Raw genomic sequence first — 20859 nt, forward strand, 5'->3', positions numbered from 1 at the left:
GAGAAAAAGGGGAAAAATAGTGGGGGAGAGGGAGGGAGGCAAACCATGAGAGACTCTTGAATGTCTCGAACAAACTGAGGCAGATGGGTGTGGGGGGGAGGAGGGAAAGGGGGGTGAGGGGCATGAAGGAGGGCACTTGTGGGGATGAGCACTGGATGTTATATGGAAACCAACTTGACAATAAACTATTAAAAAATAAATAAATAAAAGCTCTTTATAGGGGTGCCTGGGGGGCTCTGTGAGTTAAGCATCCAACTTCAGTTCAGATCATGATCTCATAGTTTGTGAATTCGAGCCCTGCACTGGGCTCTGTGCTGACAGCTCGGAGCCTGGAGCCTGCTTCAGATTCTGTGCCTCCCTCTTTCTCTGCCCCTCCCCTGCTTGCTTGCTCTCTCTCTCTCAAAAATAAATAAACATTAAAAAAAATTTAAAGGTCTTTATGTAATCTATAAATTATTATACATTAAGCAAATTTGCCTATTACCAGAAAACAAAACCTTTCCTTGTTTCACAGCTATATGTTGAAGTATCTTTACAAGTAGTGAGAAACTTCAAACATGGGGATACACAATTCCATGCAGGGCAATGTACCAATCATGTGAGGTTTATTATGAAGATCAACTTGGTAGATTTCAGGAGGGGAACAAATCCAAAAGCGCAGAAGGGACTTCCTTTCTGTATTTATGACAAAGAAATGTTTTAGACTTTATTTTTCTTTACTTGAGTTCAGAAAGTTTAGGATTGTTGCTTCAGTAGAAACTAAAAAAACACATTCAGAGAGAGAGGCGCATATAAACACATAGGCTTTGTATAAAGTTATCAGCTTTTAATGAGATTAAAAAGATCCTGCCCCAAGATAGATGCTCCAAATGAGGACTTTTGAGTAATGACTCCTTACTGCAATAATGAAGTGGCCATGTTCTGATTTTCAGATTGTATAATCTAGATCTCCAATGTCCTGATTTTAGAGCAATTTTTTAAGTCTTGTAAACATAAAGTGATGATTACCAATCAGATGTGTCTTCAGGCCCAGGCTCACCACCGGTCCACAAGGTGCCTTCATGAGCCTTTGTGGAGGGACCACATGACATCCTTGTGAATGCTGGAAGAGTGCCCCTCTCTCTGGGTGATGCCACCCTACACCAGGGCACAGTCTCTGGTGAACGGGGCTTGGGATGGATTTCCAGTCTCTCTCATCTTTGTGGCGAATCACCCGGGTACTGGGCACAGTCTGCACAGCCCTGTGTGGTTGCTCTGAATACTCCTTTCTTGGCCACCTCATCCAGTCCTTCCTGCCCAGTCAGCATGGCAGACGTCTGGTGGGGCCAGGAAGTCCCATAGGTCCTATGTCATAGCAAGTTAGCAGTTACCTTTCCAGACACACCATAGGAACACAACTCTTAACTGACAACAGGAGTACTTTCCCAAACAGGTTGATTCAGATCCACAAATAATCTCACTCAAATGAGTAAAACCTGGTATTCTGTTCTATTTCTTGATTTGAAAAAATGGCACATCTAAGAGGTAAAAATCATGCTCTCAACTTCTGAAAATTATAGGCTAAATTAGAAAGAGTTCCTAAAAGGTCTTATCTTTTTGCTGCTGCTCTAAAACAAAAACAAAAATTGGGTTAGATCCAAAGTGCACTGGCAAGAACACATTTAATTGTTTAATTTCTTGGGGTTCACTCAAAGCACAATTTGAGAGTCTGAGGAGTGGTAGTCAAGATGGATCACAATTATAAAACTCTGAGGCTAGAAGAAATAATAATAAATATCTTGTTTCCTCTCTGAAACAAAGCCAAGAGTTTTTCCAAAGCATTTTGGGAGAACCTAACCTAAAAGAGCAGATAGTCTCTACTTTTCAATCACTCTACTCATTTGATGCTCCCTGAAACCTTTACTTTTCAGTTCCCTCAATCAGACTTTTTGGCCAATGTCTGCAGAGGACAGTCTGAGAAGCATGGGCAATAAACAGCCAGTGCACAGGTGGATCTTACTTACAGCAATCTGCTTTCAGTTGCATTCTGAAGATATGCACTATAAATCAAAGCAGCTACTCCTGTATTCAAGTCCATACATTGTGCTCTATAGCTAACATTTATCAGGTATTTGTAGAGTGCCCAACACAGCACAAAGCACCGTGCAATCCCTTTGAGGCCCTGTCGTCATCCCCGTTTTACAGGTGAGGAAACTTGAGGCCTAATGAGTTAAGCAATTTGCCTAAAGTCACAAATTTAATAAACACGGAGCTGAGGCCTGAATCTAGAAAATGTGACTTGAAAGCCCATCTATAAACCACAAAGCTACACTAGCTTCTTTTTCCAGAGACTCCCGATGAATGCTTTGAAGTCTTTAATCTTCTAGGGAACTATTTCCTGTCTTCATGCATTTGAACTGCTATCACATACCACAAATGGGGGATTATAAACAACAGAAATTTATTTCTCACAGCTCTGGACGCTGGAAGTCTGAGACCAGGGCGCCAGCAAGGCGCCTGGTGGTGTCTGGTGGGGCCTGCTGCCTGGTCCATAAATGGTTCATAAATGGTTGTCTTCTTGCTGTGTCCTCCTCACAGTATAGTAGGGCCAAGCACACTCTCTGGGGCCTCTTTTATAAGGGCAGTAATCCCATTCATGAAGACCTCAACTTCATGACCTAATTTCCTTCCAAAGACCCACTGGGGGTTAGGATTTCAACATGTGAATTTTGAAGGACACAGGCATTCAGACCATATCCCCTTCCCCAATTGAGATTTTATATCTGCAACAATTATCAACATCTAATAACCTAGATCTGAATGAACCCATGAAAATCTTTTCACCATTAGAACCATTCCCTTCTTTCTCATAATAATTTCCTTACATCAAGAGTTTCCCCAATAACATTGCAATGTTTTGGCTATTAGAGCCTCTGTTGTTACTCTATCAGGTAGGAGTAACTCATCACAACTTGCCAAAAGTCCACAGAGGTAACATTTGTAGATAATTATCTTGTAACAGATTCACTGTAGTTAGGACTGACCCAAGTGCTTGAAATCACAAAGCACTGATACTTGGAAATAGAAGTTTTACAGTAAGGAGCATGAAAGTGATAAAAGAGGAAAGGTTAATGAATGGGTTTGGTAAGGGGGAGAGAAAAGAGAAGAGCACTCCGGGATGAAGGTTCAAACTATCTATACAAGTTTTTCCACTCTTATCTGTATTAGCATTTACAAACAAAAGCAGCTGCTGTACCCTACATCTGATTTGGCTTTGGCCCTGGAATGTTGACCAAACTTGTGGCTAGGAAAGACAGAAGAAATCTATGTAGGAAGAAAACATCAAGGAGAAAAAATGTTGAGTCCAATATAATTTTGATTAAATTTTAATGTTCATAACTATTCCATGGGTTTTTTTAAAAAAAGGGAAATCAATCAAGTTTTCAAGAATCATTAATAACCTTTTCTTTCCCAACCCATCGTGCCAGTTAAGGACAATCTCACAGAATTTTTATATGTTTTTTTTTTTTAATGTTCTCTTTCTCTTAGACAAAGTCCTGTGAACCACTGATTCTAATCCTGTTAGCTGTTTACTCCTCTTCAACTTTTCAAGGAAACAAATTACTATTTTTAGCTGACAGTTTTTACATGAGGGCAGAAAAACCTCAGTTATGCAACATTATCAATGTGGGTTTTTCCATGTAAGTGACATTTACTTACCTGAAGCTTCTCCCTTCAAATGTCAAAGGTGTTCACTCATTTTTTGTTGGAAATCTTCTTCTAAAATGTATTGATCGGGGTACCTGAGTGGCTCAGTCCACTGACTTCAGCCTGGGTCATGACCTCAGTCTGTGGGTTTAAGCCCTTCGTCTAGCTCTGTGCTGACTGCTCAGACCCCAGAGCCAGTTTGAGATTCTGTGTTTCCCTCTCTCTCTGCCTCTACCCCACTTGCTCTCTGTCTCTCTCAAAATTAAATAAACATTTAAAAAAGTGCATTGATGTATTTTATTCCTTGAAGAGAGGACACCTGGACATAAATTATTGATGACGCAGACTGTCATCATTAACATCTTTGAACCCTGTGGTGATACACTTTCATTTGTTTCCAAATGTTTCTCTTGTCTCAGGGTTAAAATGTCAAACCTTTCCTCATATTTCCATATATATATGTACTGCTACTGCAATTCCTCACTCCCTTTAAAGTTTGTAACAGAAATTTGGTAAGAAATTAGATAAAAGCCAAGCATTTAGCAATGGTAGGCTACACGTGGGTCAGCAGCCCCTGGAATCAAAACTACGAAGTAAGGCAAGGAAGGAAAAACTAACGTCAGTGACAAACTGAGTGTCCAATATGAGCAGACAACTGATACACAATCCATCAACAATCTTCACAATAACTCCGTGAGGAAGGTAACAAAATTTTCAGTTGACTAATAACTGGTTCCCAGAAAAGTTAAGTTCCTTATTCAACTCATCCCATCAGTGAGAAGGCTGATTTAAGCCCACATCTGTCCAGATCCTATGCTCATGTTCTGTCCACTCAATCCTATGCCGAAGCTATGTGAAAATAAAGGAAGGGAAGGGGGAAAAAAAGATAAAAACAGAGAGGGAAGCAAACCATAAGAGACTCAAATACAGAGAACAAACTGAAGGCTGCTGGAAGGGAGGGTGGATACAGGGGTGGGTTAAATGGGTGATGGGCATTAAGGATGAGCACTGGGTATCATATGTAAGAGATGGATCACTGGGCTCTACTCCTGAGGCCAAGATTACACTGTATGTTAACTAACTTGAATTTACATAAATCAATAAAAAGGGGTGGAGGGTATGCGGTATAACTGTTAAGAAGAAATTTTGTCATCACTCTGACATTTTCTTCCCTGTAGACATTTCTCTCCACCTCCGCCAGCCAAGAGGCACGGAGTTGCTTATCCAATTGGTGAATCTGGAAGGAGAAATTGCCCATGGTAGCCCAGCCTTTCCTTCCTTCTTCCTGTTGAAAATCAGCTTACCACTGAGAACTAGTGTTCTCCTCTGCTCTGCTCCTGGGTGGGAATGTAGAGGTCAGCTGCTGGGGAGGGCAAGCCCCTCTAATTCTAGGTTCAAGGACGTAAAGCCACTTCCTCCAACCTTGTCTTTATTGGTAACAAAGGTAACACTTTGGCCTCTGAGTGCTCCTTCCTTCTATGTCCATTGGTATGGAAATCAGATGGATAAAAGGAAGCTATTGTGTCCCCTCCTCAATCAAACCCATAATTATGTCAGATAAAATCAGAGAAGCAGAAAAAGACTTTAGTGACTATCTTACACCACACCTTAGTTTTAAAGATAAGGAAAGAGAAGTTCATTATATTTAAGTAACCTACAAATAATGGTGAAGAGATGGCTGTTAGTAAGGGGGGGGGGCGGGGAACTCTTATGGAATAGACATTTCCATTTATAGCAAAAAGATTCTACAATATACAAAGAATTTTCATTAACCTGGCATATATTGGAACCTCAATAAGGAAACCTGATAAATAACTATTAATTTTACTATTTTAGTACCCCACAGTCTCTGAACTATGAAAGCATCAAATTGTTAGATTATGTCCATGTGATAACCATCCATTCACATGCTACTTTCTTGAACTGACTTCCCAAGTGTCTCATTCTGTTTCTCCAAATTTGTACATATTCTTTGTGGAGGGTTGAAACAAAAATTCACTCTACATTCTGCGCAGCTCTTCCAGTCAAGAGGTGTAGACTATTTCTCAACTCCTCGAATCTGACTGTGGCCACCGGATTTGGTTTGGCCATTGGGACATTAGCCAATATGATGATATAAGTGGCAGCTTGGAAAGCGCTGTGCAAAAGGGCTTGCCATTAGGGAGCCCCGGGGCAACACAGCAAAAACTACCTGATACAGAAACTGGTACCTAGAAGTAGCACACCACTGTAACAAAAACCTAAAGCATTCAGCATTGGCTTTGGGATTAGATGGCAGATGAAGAGCAGTGAGGTAGCTTTTAGCAAAAACTGGGAAAATGGCATGGAAAATGTTAGCGGAGGTGGGGAAGGCGATGAGGAAACTGCGCAGCAGTCAGGGGAAAGGCACCCCATGTTACAGAGCAGCAAGATGATGGGCAAAACCGCTGTCTGTGGCAGCAGAAAAGATAAAAAATGCATAGTGAATGCTGGATCCAGCTGCAAAGCTTTCCAGGCAGAAGGCTGAAAGTGTTCATTGAGTGTTTCTAGCTGCATATAAGGTTCTGCAAGGGAGATATGAGCTTAAAAAAAAAAAAAGAAGAAGAGGAAGAGGAGGAGGAGGAAGAAGAAGAAAAGAAGAGGAGGAGGGGGAGTTAGGAGGAGGAGGAGTAGATAGAGGAGGAGGAGGAGGAGATGGAGAAGGAAAAGGAGAAGAAGAAGAGGCATCTGGGTGGCTCAGTTGGCTAAGTATCCAACCTCAGCCTCAGGTCATGATCTCACAGTTTGTGAGTCTGAGCTCTATGAGCCCTGCGTTGGGCTCTGAGCTCAGAACCTGGAGCCTGCTCTGAATTCTGTGTCTCCCTCTCTCTGGCCCACCCCCGCTCTCTCTCAAAAATAAACAAACATTAAAAAATGAAAGAGAGATCTACTTAATAAGCATCATACAGAGAAAATAGAGAAGAGCCAGAATTCATGAGTTTGGAAAATAAAGCCATTTACCTCTAGACTCTTCAGCTGGAAGAAAAGATTTTTATAGTAAGGAAGTGGCCTCAGAGCAAAGACCTTTGTAAAATTTAATGTGGTGCCTAGAAGACCTTCTCAGCGGGGCGAGAGGGGCTCTGAGACTCCTAAACGTGTTACCTCATGGCAGCCTGACACTCAGCCCAAAGTAAACAGAGATCGGTCTTGAAAAAAAAAAAAAAGTGGAAGTGGTTTCAGAGGCATGGACTCCATGGGATTCTTCGGAGATCCAGAAGGTTTTAAAGAGAATTTTACTAATAAGCACAGAAGCAAGACAGAGATTATTCAGAGGAAAAGAGGTCTCTGGGTGCCTGCTTGCCTCTTTCTGTGAGCAGAAAGTAGGCTAAAGAATCTCTTTAGAAGCAGAAATGAGCCATTTCTCACGGGAAAAGAAGAATGTTTCAGAGGGTGGAGCCAAGGGCAGGGGAGAAAACAGAGATCAGTGAACTAGTCCTGAGAAGCAGAACTGGGCCTTCATCAACCACCCCCGGCCCAGGAGTGGAGGGACCTAGCGACACGGCCCCGGATAGAATTGCCGTGGAACTGCGATTGTTACATGTATCCTGTTAATGTGTTTCTGCTTTTGTTTTAATAGATTATATATTTTGATTGTCCTTTCCCTATTTAATCATTATATGTTGGATGTGTGTGCGGAAACATCCAAAGAGCTGTACCTGTGGGGTTCCATCTGTGTCCAGATTGATGCAGATCCAGCCTCTGGACTTAGAAGCTGATGCTATAATACAATGAGACTTCTGGGAATCCCAGGATGACAGGCAGCAAAGGAGAAACGTGAATCAGCTTTGCCAGAGGCAGACTACACCTGACTGTACAAAAAGGGCCACAAATTTTTAGCTGTACCTCTGAGCAGGAAGTTGTGTCTATTTCTCTACCTTTTGAATGTGGACTTGGCCATGAGACTTACTCTGACCAAGAGGACAGTAGAAATCACGATGCAAACAGAGGCTTGAAGAGCAGAGCACACAGGGGCTTGCCCCCTCTTGCTGCTGGGAACACCGAAACCACCATGTGGAGGCTCAGGCTAGCCTCCTTCCTGCAGGAGAGAGGCTGCCCCCAGGCCACCCACTACTGCCTCTATATGACTGAGCTCAGGTGAGCCAAGTGGAAGAAACACCCAGTACTTACTCTCTGCCACATACTGTTGTAGAAGCTTTATATGAATTATCTCATTTAATCCTCATGACTGTGAGAAATATACAGAATGACTTGGGGGATGATTTGTCATACTGACAAGCCACCTCTTCATTTTTTTTTCATGTCAGATGGGTAATGTGCCGACGTCGTCACAAGGTTTAAGGGTGGCACGTATACATGTCACACAATGGCGTGAACACCCAAGCATCACGCTTATGAACTACAAAAGGATCTCAAACCACCTCTTCTTTAAAGAGACCCTAAGAGAATGACATGAATCATGGATAAATAATAATTTTTAAAAAGTAAATGCTCAGGCATTTGAAATGAAAGTTTAGGGGCCCCTGGGTGGCTCAGTCAGTTAAATGTCCGATTTTGGCTCAAGTCATGATCTCATGCTTTGTGGGTTCGAGCTCTGTGTGCGGACAGCTCAGAGCCTGAAGCCTGCTTCAGATTCTGCGTCCCCTTCTCTCTCTGCTCCTCCTCCACTTGTGCTCTGTCTCTGTCTCTCAAAAATAAATAAATGTAAAAAAAATTTTTAATAAAATAAAATGAAAGTTTATGGCTATGACTGTTAAATCACAGACATAAGCAGCACAGACCAATGGACTGTCCTGAAGGTGTATGTCACCAACTTGATGATCACAACTCCCTCACCTTCTTGGATTTTAATGCAGTGAACATTTATAATATTCTGTTCATACTTTACATAGATATTAATATAAAGCATACCCAAAAAAGAGCATGTGTTTCTTAATATATCTGAGGACAGCCTTTCTTTCCTTTTGAAGACTGTGGTCATAATCATAGTAAATAGAGAGAAAAAGGATGCTTAAAAAAGATGATCTCACACGAGCAGCCTCCACAAGAAAGGGCCTGCAGAAACCATTTAGTTATGAAGTCTGCTAAGTAGGAGTTCTTGAGCAGTGGGGACAGGACAGTGCAATGAGACCAGGTACTTTTAACCTTGGCTGAGTTTCAGTCTGATAAGAGGTTCTGAGAACTTGAAGAGCCAGTTTTGAAATGGAGGTGGATGGTTTCAAGTGTATCACAAGTCTGTCGTTTAGGCTGCCGAAAAAAAAGAACACTGGGCAGACAAAACGTGCCTTCCAAACATGACTTTACTGCCATATCCCACACCTTCCCTCGTCATCCGGGACTGGACCAGAGACGTTTTCTGGTTATCATGCTACAAAGAATAAAAATTAGTGGGATGCGATCGAGGTTTCTAAGGAACATCAGAAACTGACGATGGCCCTATTAATCTCTCAGCGTGTTAAAGGAAATCAGGATACTTTTTTTCAGAATTGTAGAATCTGCTCAAAACTCCATAAACACTCAGGGAAATGTAGGCGAGTGGCCACCCACGCCTGGGTCTGGCCTGGACTGCCTCACTGCCTTCAGGATTCCCAGCAGTGAGAGAGGGCAACACCTAATTGACGAGTGGTTTTCGAAACTCTTCTTATATCACATTTCTTCTCTCCACCTTCTCTTCCCCAAGTTAGAAATATCTTCTGCATGGGATGGTGGAGAGAATTAAAAGAGATAATCCATGTATAGCTCTTCAAAGAGTGCTCTGCAGAGTAAGCTCTCTGTATACGATCTGCTATTGTCTCTTCTGTGATTTTTCATTCACTCAAAAAAACCAATGAATATTCAGTAACCATTAGTATAAACAGCGCATTTGCTGTAACACTATCAACCGTTGATTACCCATCTCACCTATAGTCATAAGTTAACATTAATACCTATCCATTACTTATTATTTGGGGTTTTAAATAATTTTTGTTCCAAATCTTTCATTGTAAAATGACTTTTTTCTGAGTATGAAAGCAACGCATGCTCTTTTTTAGAGGAAGAGAAATCAGATGATACAGAATTATTTTACACAGAAATTTAAAAATTCACATCCTCTAACGCTACTATATATAACTATATAAAATAATCAATGATAAGTCTAAAACATTTTCTCCCAGACTCTTCTCTATTTATAAGGTTGTGAGTACTTAAGAGGCAGGCTTCAGAACTGATCCTGATTTGTGACATATGGAATGGCTCCATGGTAAACCATAGGAGTCCCTGGGGTCTCTTCCCACGGGGCCCTCCCTCGGGGATACAGGGCCACAGGGAGGTCCTGCTATACTTTCTACCACCACCATTTCTGTGCAGGTGAAATCAGGAACAATGAAGACACTTGGAAAGGAGAAGGAAGTTCTAAAATGGAAGAGAATCCTCCTGTTTTTCTTTCATGTTTAAGAATCTCAAAACAGTTACCCCAATTTCACATACCCCAGAGATTGTAGAAGAGTCTTAAGGTGACTAAATCAGTCTGAGGACTGACATCTTCAGTGACCAGATTTTCTTTTGGGGAGCAGATTACGAATTTAAAAATTTTTAATGTATTTATTTATTTGTTTATTTATTCTGAGAGACAGGGCATGAGCCAGGTGGGGGTGGGGAGTGGTGCAGAGAGAGAGAGAGGAAGACACATAATCCGAATCAAGTTTTAGGCTCTGAGCTGTCAACACAGGGCTTGAACTTGTGAACCATGAGATCATGACTTAAGCGGAAGTCAGATGCTTAACTGACTCAGCCACCCAGGTGCTCCAGATTAACAATTTTAATTCAGTAAACATCCATTGAACAGCCCTCTCACGTATGTCTCAGAAAGGTAAGCCCTACTCCCCACCCCACTAGTAAAATCTTGTTCTTAGTAGTGGTGGGCTTTGTTTTGCCTTCCAGTTGGATACAGGAACATGTAGGGAAGAGGTCTTGCTCCTCAGCTCACTGATATGAGTCCTGACAGCAAACGTGGTGTGGGAGAAAGGGTACTCAGCCAACTGTCAGAGGACTTATTCCAACTTCCATCCCCAGCGGTATAAAGTTGAGCAAAACATCTCGTGACTCTGAGTGCCAGGTTCCTCACCTATAAAATCGTTATTATACTACTTATCTCGTAAGGGGCTTTGTGGGAGGAGGGGATCATTAAATGATGTAAATAATGCATGCAAAATCACTCTATAAATTTTAAACTGTTTTTACAAACATGGTATTAGGCATTATTATTTTGTACCATTGCTATGCATAGTTTATTTCACCAGGTAATTTATTCAAAATACTACAAGTACTACTCCTTAGAAAAAATGTAGAGACCACGGGATCCAAAGCGATCCTATAACACCACACAACTATTCTATTACCAGTTTCTGTATCACTCTGATTACCCAAGAGACAGAATATTAATTCCCTACTTTCACTCAGAACCACAGAACAGTATGAATTAGGTGTTTTCTTTTTTTTTAATGTTTATTTATTTTTGAAAGAGAGAGGCAGAGCACTAGCGGGGGAGGGGCAGCAAGAGGGAAGGAGACACACAATTCGAAGCAGGCTCCAGGCTCTGAGCTGTCAGCACAGAGCCTGACATGGGGCTAGAACTCACAGACTGATAGATCATAACCTGAGCCAAAGTCAGACCCTTAACCCACTAAGCCACCCAGGTGCCCCAGATGTTTTCATTTACTGTATCGAAGGAGGGCCAAGGAAACAAACTCATTTATAACGAAAATTTTTATTTCAAAGTGAATATCTCACATTATGCCTATCAAAGTCATAAACAACAGCTCCTTGCAAAACAAAACTAACAAAATAAAAAGCAGGAGCTGATCAAATTTCTTATACATTTACCCAAATATAAACCATCCCACACAGAAGCTGTGCTGTTTAGTGCTATGTAGAATCAACAGCTAATGGTGTTGACCTTTTAATATTAACAGAATTTAAAATTTCCCTTATATTAGAGGTTCTATTTTGGATAAAAGGAGATTTGCATCTTTACAATGGTATTGGTAACAGTCATAATTGGAATCAAGAGATAAATTCCTATCTGTCCAAAATTGTAGAAAATTCAATAGCTAAAGAATAGCTTTATCTATTCTCCTAGGCACAGTCAATAGCCATGTAGAATAATTTCAAAAACCATAAAATGCAGAATTTTAAACATCCTAATTTCCCACTGAGCATTCATGATAATTTGATTTTAACATTATAATAAAATATCTCAATCTTATTAGCTAAGATATATATGTCAGCATAAAAATGATGGCATGTTTGGTTTATTTTATTTGTATAAAACAAGCCAGGCACCCTGTTAGCTGGCTTTTAAAAAAGTAACATTCATAAAATAGGCTATGATTGCTGTTCTTGTGAACATCAATCAAGACACGTGCATTTGCATGGGCTGCTATGACAGAGACTTATGCGTTTCTTCAAGTATTTAGTGAGCACCTACTATGTGCCAGCCAATATGAGAGGACAAGGCTAGCCCAATGAGCAAAAGAGATTGATCTCAGTCCCTTAAAAGTATTTTTTTAGATAGGCAACAACAGCAATAAAAAAAGCATATAGAAAGCACTTTTAAAGAAAGACATGAAAATTCAGACACGTGAAATAGATTGCTGAAACATTTAAAGTATAAACAAAGCTGAAGCCAAAACTGACTTAGGTAACTTCCTGATTTTTGACACATTTAAAGACAGGACTATGAAGATAATGAAGGAGATATATCTTTTGTTTTCTGTGCAGTGACATAAATGTTCTTAGTTTCAATACCTGGTATCAACTGTGACACAAAGGCACAATAGCTGTGTATTTAAAAGAGGCTGCAAGTCAAATAGACCTGCACTGGGGCGCCTGGGTGGATTAGTCAGTTAAGCGTCCGACTTTCACTTAGGTCATGATCTCGCGGTTCGTGGGTTCGAGCCCCGCGTCGGGCTCTGTGCTGACTGCCAGCCCAGAGCCTGGAGCCTGTTTCAGTCTGTGACTCCCTCTCTCTCTGACCCTCCCCTGCTCACGTTGTCTCTCTCTCTCTCCTAGAAATAAATAAAACATTAAAAAAAAAATAGACCTGCACTGGACTCCCAGCTCTGAGTAAATTGGAGTAAATCCATCAACCTCAAGGAGTACTCAAGACTCCTGACCCACAGTGAGTGAGTTCTCAACCAATGCAATGCATACGCTTTTATTCCTGGTGGTGAACATACATGCTCTCCGTGAACATCAATAGTAAAATCTGTAGATGAGAACTGAGTCGTTTACTTTTTACTTATTGCACTCCCTCTCTCCTGGCCTAAAGAAACTCCACTATGGCCATTTTATCCTGTCCTCCTTCTAGAAATGCCCTCCAATCAGAGATGACCCTTGCCCCTCCGCATCCCCTACGCAAATCCAAACTTGCCCACTTAAATATCCCAGTCTTATGTTCCAGTCTCTATTTTTTAAAGCAAAGATAGCTATTTTGATGTGTATATCAGCTGTTAAGTGCTTTTAGCTTAATCTACCACTCATTCCAGAAAACACATTTATATTTTTGAAAATGACCTCTATATTCTGGATAAAATGGCAAAGTAAACATTAATTCTTCTCCTTTCCAAAATTCTGCTAAAACAACTTTCACAAAGGCATACACTGACAGGGAGAAAGATCAGAGAGAAGAGAGCAATAATAAAATTCTGGAATATGTAAAGCAGGTGGACAAGGAATTACTAACCTAGCAGAGAGTTAAAAAGTTGACTCTTAAGCTAACAGTGGAGAATGCCAAGAAACAACCTAAATTACACTATGAGATAAATACCCAGGAATCAGAATGAAAGGCTGCATACCTATGAAAATGGAGGGGATGCTAGGGCTAACAATAGTAGTTTGGTTAAAGCCTTTTCAAGAAGGGAGAGGACCTGTCATTCGTTGTCCCACCTTGCCAGGCGAGTAGGCAGGCTAGACTCCAAATCTATACCAGGTGAGAGGTACTTTATCTGCAGAGAGGGGGATGAGATGAATGGTTATATACGGAATGTGGACCTCCACGCCCTCTTCCTTCACCTACTGTCCAGCACTCTGACCAATGTCACAGGCAGGGGGATGGAAAATCTTTTTCCATAAAGTTCAAAGGAAGAAATAGGGGCATCTGGGTGGCTCACGTCATGATCTCATGGTCATGAGTTCAAGTCCTACATCAGGCTCCACACTGAGCATGAAGTCTGCTTGGGATTCTCCGTCTCTCTGCCACTCCCCACTCTCTCCCTCCCAAATAAATATTTTTTTAAAGGAAGAAATAAATATTTGAAAAATAATTTTTAAAGAGAAATTTGGAAGTCCAGTACTTTAAATTCAAATTCTGAATACTAGGAATTTCAGAGAGAAGACATCATATCATGCGTGTGTTGGCGGGGCGGGGGGGAATGGGAATAGAAATAGATCACCGACCAAGCATCTAAAATCAAAATGCTTTGGACTTCTAGACAGCAACACTGGAAACTAAAAAATAATGGACCAATACCTTTAAGCTTTTGAGGAAAATGTATTTTCAACCCAGAATTCTACACTCAGCCAAATCATCAAATCATCAATCAAATATGAAGTTGAATAAAGACTTTTTTTTTGGATATACAATGTCTTCAAAAACTATTTCCTACGTTGTTTCTCAGGAAGATATAGGGGAATGTCTTCCAACAAAACAAGGAAGTGAAGCAAAAAATATACAGACTATAGAATCCTAACATGAAATTCTACAGAGAAGAAAGGCAGAGGGCACCCCAGGATCATGGTAAAGGGAAAGTCTAAGATGATAGCTGTGCACTTAACTGGAAGGCCATCTATCTAGAACAGGTGAGTAGGCTGTAGGAGAGATTTTTTCAGAAAGATGAAACTCAGAATTCCTGATGGGTCAAAATTTCTTGGGGGGAGATTTAGACAATTCGGGATTGAACAGGTTGTAAGAATAAATTAAACTAACTACAACAACAACAACAAAACAAAACAAAAAACCAAAATGAAACAAAACAAACCCAGACAACCTCCAGGAAAGTGAAAACAGATTATGTAGTTATAGGAGAATAATCCTGATATAAAATATGATCTGCTGTGATTAGTATTCCATAATCACAAGCATATAATCGTTAAATATTGAGCAAACTCAAATTACGATTCAGCTCTATTGGCAGGATGGGGTAAAGGAACATGAGGGGTGCATGTCTCTTGGCAGCAAGGGCTGAAAATGAGCTAAATCATCATCTTCTGCACAAGGAAATCAATAGACAATGCCCAAAATGGAAAAATCATGAAATAGTAACAGAAGCATATTATTTAGAGATACAACTATAAATACCAAAAGAATCAGTAAACTTAGTTGTAAGTGGTTCCCTTTGGGGAGAGGAAAATGAAATAGAAAGGGACGGACTTTTTTTCATTAGACTTTCATTTTTCATTACTCTTTCATTATGTGTGTATGTTTGATAAAATTAAAAACTATAGAAAGGAAAGAAGGAAGGAAGAAAGGAAGAGAAGCAAGCAGGAAAAAAAGAACAAAATGGGCTTTCCGGAAATCCAAAACACCACCTAATGGGCAGTGCTGGAATTCTGGCCAGTGTACTTTGTTCTCCCCTCTTTCTCACATAAGCACCTCATTACAGATTCCACTCCAGAAGAAGCACTTAGACACGTTTATTAGTGGAATCTGGAATTCCTCCCAAGTTAATTTTTTGACTGCACTAAATCCAAAATTCTGACCAGGGTTAAAAAAAAATTCTAAAAAAGAAAATGACCCTTAAATAAAGTTGAAATAATAAATGATTAAAGTTTTTTATAAATTGCAAAGAATATAGCACTGGTGAAATGAGGAAAGCCCTAGCAGATATTACCATCTGTCTTAAGACAATATTTAAAAGCATATTAATTTTGTAAACATAAAAATTAGTTTAGTGGACATGAATGCAACATTGAGAAACAGACCAACTTATTACAAAATCTTAGTATATGAAAAGCAGCCATCAAAAAGTAATAGCAGAGGGGAAAAAAAGTTAAGCAACTAGGCTGGTATAATTGACTAGTAAGAATTTACTCCTCTCTAATCCTTACTAGAGATCCTATGATACGCTTTAGGGATGTTAAAGAATTAAAAATGCAAAATCAATTAACAGAAACACTATAGAAAGTAAAGTTAAGTTTCAGAACTCTAGGAAAACAATAACTTTCTTTTTTAAATTTCTTTTTAATTTCTTCTATTTATTTATTTTGAGAGAGAGAAGACACCAGAGAGAACATACATGCGGGGGAGAGGCAGAGAGAGAGAATCTCAAGCAGGCTCTGCACTGTCAGCACAGAGCTAGACTCGGGGTTCAGTCTCACAATCATGAGATTATGACCGGAGCCCAAATTAACAGTTGGAGGATGCTCAACCGACTGAGCCACCCAGCCACCCTGAAATGATAACTTTCCATGAGATGTGAGGCTATGGAAGAAATCTCAAAGAAAAAGATAACCAAATTTGTCTAAATAAAATGTGACATCTCTCTGCACCAAAAAAGAATAACAAATATTAAGGATTAAAGCAAGAGATTGGAAGAAAATACTTGCACGAAACATAATAGACATCGTGCAGGTACTCAACAGTATGTGCAGAAACAACTCCAACTGGTAAGAAAATAACATGGCAATAAATTATTGAGTAAAATGTATACAAGACATTTCACAGGAGATAAAATATCCTCAATAAAAATATGAAATGATACTTATCTACTATTTGGAAAATAAATACAAATTAAAAATAATACATGAGACTCATTAACTTAACCAAAAATGAGTGGGAAAATCAGAATATAAGATTTATCTATGCTTTAGCTACTAGGACTAGACAGAAAGAATACAAATGAAAACACATATTATGGACACAGATGGACCCAGCAGGTACTATACTAAGCAGAATGAGTCAGACAGAGAAAGACAAATACCACATGATTTCACTTGCACGTGGAATCCAGAAAACAAAATGGAAAAACAAAAACAAAACAGAAACAGACTCATAAATACAGAGAGCAAACTGGTGGTGCCAGGAGCATGGGAGGTGCTGGGATAGAGTAAGTAGGTGAAGGGATTAAGACCCACAAACTTCTGGTTATAAAATAAATAAGCCACAGGAATGTCAAGAACAGCATAGAAGACAGAGTCAAGAATATTGTAATAATGTTGTACAGTTGACAGATGGTGATTATGCTTATTGTGTTGAGTATTTTGTAAATGTATATAAATGTCAAACCACTATGTTGTACAACGGAAACTAATATAATATTTATTGTATGTACTATGGTTCAAATAAAAATAAAATGTTAAAAACCCTTATTCTGTGCTCCCGCTGTTATTAGTGGCACGTGTAGGTATCTAGATATCAACAAAAAGGAGAAAATGTCTATAGCACTCTAAGTTTCAGCAAAGGGCAATTAATAACTTGACAAATTTTCCAAGTAAACGTCATAGATACGCTGACAGGAAGGAATGTTCCTCTTTTCAATGGGTTTGCACTACTGTAATTTTGATTCTTTAGGGAACAAGTTCTAAAGAGTTCCATCGTCTAAAGAGTTCTCCATTTTCAAAAAGAGAAAGTACTTCATTTCGCCATCCTAACCTTTTATTTAAAAATTCCAATTCTTAAGGAAAATATAAAAGTTGAACTAACTTACAGTTAACCAAGTATTCAATCACAGCAATTGACAGTGGCTCATACTTCAGCAATAAATCAAGTTTGAACTATACAAAATAGAAGCAAAAGAACAAATGTCGAGAATTATTTCTTAACCATTCAGAAACTCCCTCTATACAATATTCGCTGAAAAAGCAAGAAAAAAATTAGAACATAAATTAAGTCATACTTGAAATAAACCAAGGAACATGCCAAAGCATAGGAAGAAAGACATAAGAAAACATGGCAAACGATCATGATAGGACATCACATGTCTTCAGTTACAGTCACATTATGAGCCTGAATTGGTAGAGAAGCAATCTGGTTACTTTCTCAATCCAAGGATCCCCTCTTAACTCAGATACTATATTCAAGGTTATTTATTAAATGTAATAAATATAAATAAATTATAATAGAAGAGCTGCAGCAGATTCAAAGATTGAATAATCCGGAAATCACAATCCCTGCTCTCAACTAAGTTTATACGTTATGGGTAAAATAAGCAGGTACAGAAATAATACGAGGGCAAGAACTGGTCAGAAAAAAAGAGCCCAATATGAGCTGTCACGCCAGGCAGAGGCCACAGACTGCAAAACCATTGCTGCAGGAAGATGAGAAGCAAGAACAGATACTGATCACTGAGTGAATGTCCCTCAAACTGGGTCTGTAACAGAGCCCGAAGGCAAATCTGTCAGGCACCCTCCTAGGCCAGAATCATCAGACTCTTAAAATTAACTTTTAAAAAGTTGTGATATAAGCTCATGATTTTCAGAGCTTGAAATTGGTTTTCTTTTACTATATATTAAAATATTAATTAACTTCAGGCAAGGGCACATCGAATGAAATGCAGACTTCCTTCTCTGTTCGTTGCTGTCTATTTCACTCGCTAAATGAAGGAGTGATTTTTCTTGACCTCTCTTCATCAGCATGTATGCTCACATACTGGACAGGCAGAAACACAGACACACACGTGAAGGACTGGTCGATTTTGAATTAGATCAAAAGATTTTCCTTTGTGAAAAACAGGCCCTTTGTCTTATCACCAAGGCCAGCCTCATAGCTTCTATTCTTGTATGTTTCACAAGGATGGCAAACTCTCTGACCTTAGACTAAGCTGGAAGACTGATTCTATGATCTCACACCTTCTGGCACTTCCTCTTTCCTGATACTTACTGTATTCTATTCTTAATTGTTTTACTGCCTATCCTGTCTGCCTCACCCATAAGTTCCAGCGGGTCAGGGGCTACACCTGCTGGGTTTGCCATGTACCCCCAAGTGCCCAGCATAGAGTATCACATTGTCCTAGGAGTTTATCAGACTCTTCTTTAGGTGACTAATACTTCCTTCAATGACCGGACTCAGAATCACTAGGTTTAAAAGTGCTTTTCCCCTTGAAGAACAATAATTATTCCCAATTTCAGTGAATAAGATAATATATTTTCCTGTCATGGTTCTTTCTCTCATCCTTTTGGATGGTCATTTAATTTTAAAATTAAACTTTTTTTTTTAAGAGAGAGTGCGTGTGTATGCCCATGCAAGAGTGGGAGAGGGGCAGAGGGAGCAGAGGGATTGAGAGAGAGAAACTTTTTTCTTTTTAATTTTTTAATGTTTATTTTTCAGAAACAGAGTATGAGCAGGGGAGGGGCAGAAGAAGAGGGAGATACAGAATACCAAGCATGCTCCAGGCTCTGAGCTGTCAGCACAGAGCCCAATGGGGAGCTCGAACCCATGAATCATGAGATCATGACCTGAGCCACGTCAGACACTTAACCAACTGAGCCATCCAGGCACTGAGATAGAGACAAAGAGACAGAGAGAGAGAGACAGAGAGAGAGAGAGAAACTTAAGCGGGCTCCATGCTCAGCACAGAGCCCAATGTGGGGCTCAATCCCACAACCCCGGGACTGTGACCTGTGCCGAAATCAAGAATCAGATGCTCAATGGGCTGAGCCACCCAGGTGCCCCTGTATAGTCATTTAAAGTTATCAGACAGTACCTCAAAGCTTCATCTGACATAAAATTTCTTGGAACCTTCTAATTCTCCTAGAAAGTTTTCTCGTTCCTATAAGTTCACAGATTTCCCTCCTGTGACTATTCAAGGAATTTGGCATCTCTCACCCAGCTAGTAAAAGGCCAAGTCAGAACTATCTCTCTCTCTTTCCAGTAATCTGGGGCAGACGCCAGCCACGGAATTTGGGCCAGGCTCTCTGGGCCCCACCAGGACTTTGCTATGAAAGACTAGGGGTGAGTGTCACTTATATGAAGCCTGCCAGGCAGCCCCATGTTTTCATAACTTCTTGCTAATCTGAAAAATCTCAGTATGCTTGGTCACCAGCAAAAGCATAATAGTTTGGGTCTATGGTTCTCAAACTATAGCATGATAAAAATCAAGTGGGCAAGACTTTTTGAAAATATCACTTCATAGGCTCCATTGTTAAAGATTCTGTTTCAATAGATATGAAATGTAGGCCTGGACTCTCTGTCTTCTATTTTGTTGTTGTTTGGTTTGGCGGAGGGTTGTTTTTAGAGCTCCCAGGTCATTCTGGTGATTATAATCTACAGGCTACACGTTGAGAGTCACTGTACTGTTCTGGGGCCTTTCAAAGGCATAGAAAGATGAGAAAGGGAAGGGAGAAAAAAGAGAGAAAACATAGCTTAATATCACAAAAGTATTTAACATTCAAGAATGTTATAGCCTTGAATTACAGCAAAGGCCAATATGTATTACATTTTTGTTCTGCATCCGGATGGACAAGGGCTTCCTATCACCCATGGGGTCAAAGGTTACTTCTATACCAGGTACCACCACTCCGCCCATCCTGGTCCTCCTTCACCAAGCTTCCTTTCTGCTTCTAATCTCTCTAGGATTAAGACTACTTTACCTTTTTGCTGTCTGGTCAGCAAATCTAAATCCTTAAAGGCCTTGGAAAAAATGCCAACTTTCTGGGCTCCACTCAGCAGGGCAATGGTTTGGGTCAGAAGGACACAAGCAAGGCTACAGCAGAGGAAAATGCTCTCTTCTGTACAACAGTTGTGGATGATGTGATACTCTGATCCCTTTTGGACCAAGACCTTCATTCTCCCAGTTGCCAGAAATGTTGACTACCAAAGGCTCACAGCTCTAGAAACTGCCCTTGACTGAAGAAAAGCTGCTTGGTCCAAGATGGCACCTTCTGCCTGGTGCGGCCCACATCCAACCACCCATTGATGCAGGCAGGGAATTCAGATGACTAGCTCATTTGCTGGCAGAGCAATTCTGAAGGGCCATTCCAGCTCCAAAGCTGGGGCTACACTGTACATGCACTCCGGTTCAGTTTCTCCCTCTGCATAATCCTGTGCTCTCTCTCCCTGACAGGCGTTGTTCCCACAGCACCTCTCAATAAACCTCCTGTACCCAAATCTCACAGTCTATTTTCAGGGAGCTTGAACTAAGAGAGTGAAGTTGCCTTTTTCAGTCAAGTAGCGACAGCACAGGGACGTGGGCCTCTGTCCTTACTTCTTGAGTAATCTGG

The 20859-nt window shown here is 40.2% G+C and overlaps 1 protein-coding gene and 1 pseudogene across 5 annotated transcripts in view; both read right to left on the reverse strand.

Annotated features, from left to right (window-relative positions):
* STX11 (syntaxin 11) overlaps positions 1 to 20859 on the reverse strand; it is a 44769-nt gene that overhangs the window by 8187 nt on the left and 15723 nt on the right. The window contains exon 1 of one of the 5 annotated variants that reach the window (XM_077776062.1): positions 1009 to 1325. The exons of the other annotated variants lie outside the window; for them this stretch is intronic. Coding sequence (XP_077632188.1) covers positions 1009 to 1282 — 274 coding nt within the window. The 5' untranslated portion in view covers positions 1283 to 1325. Of the gene's footprint in view, positions 1 to 1008; positions 1326 to 20859 lie in introns of those variants that run through there. 5 annotated transcript variants of the gene reach the window in all.
* LOC144241627 (small nucleolar RNA U13) lies at positions 7965 to 8074 on the reverse strand (annotated as a pseudogene).

This window comes from Crocuta crocuta, unplaced genomic scaffold, assembly GCF_008692635.1.
Source record: "Crocuta crocuta isolate KB4526 unplaced genomic scaffold, BGI_CrCroc_1.0 scaffold25, whole genome shotgun sequence".
NCBI lineage: Eukaryota > Metazoa > Chordata > Mammalia > Carnivora > Hyaenidae > Crocuta > Crocuta crocuta.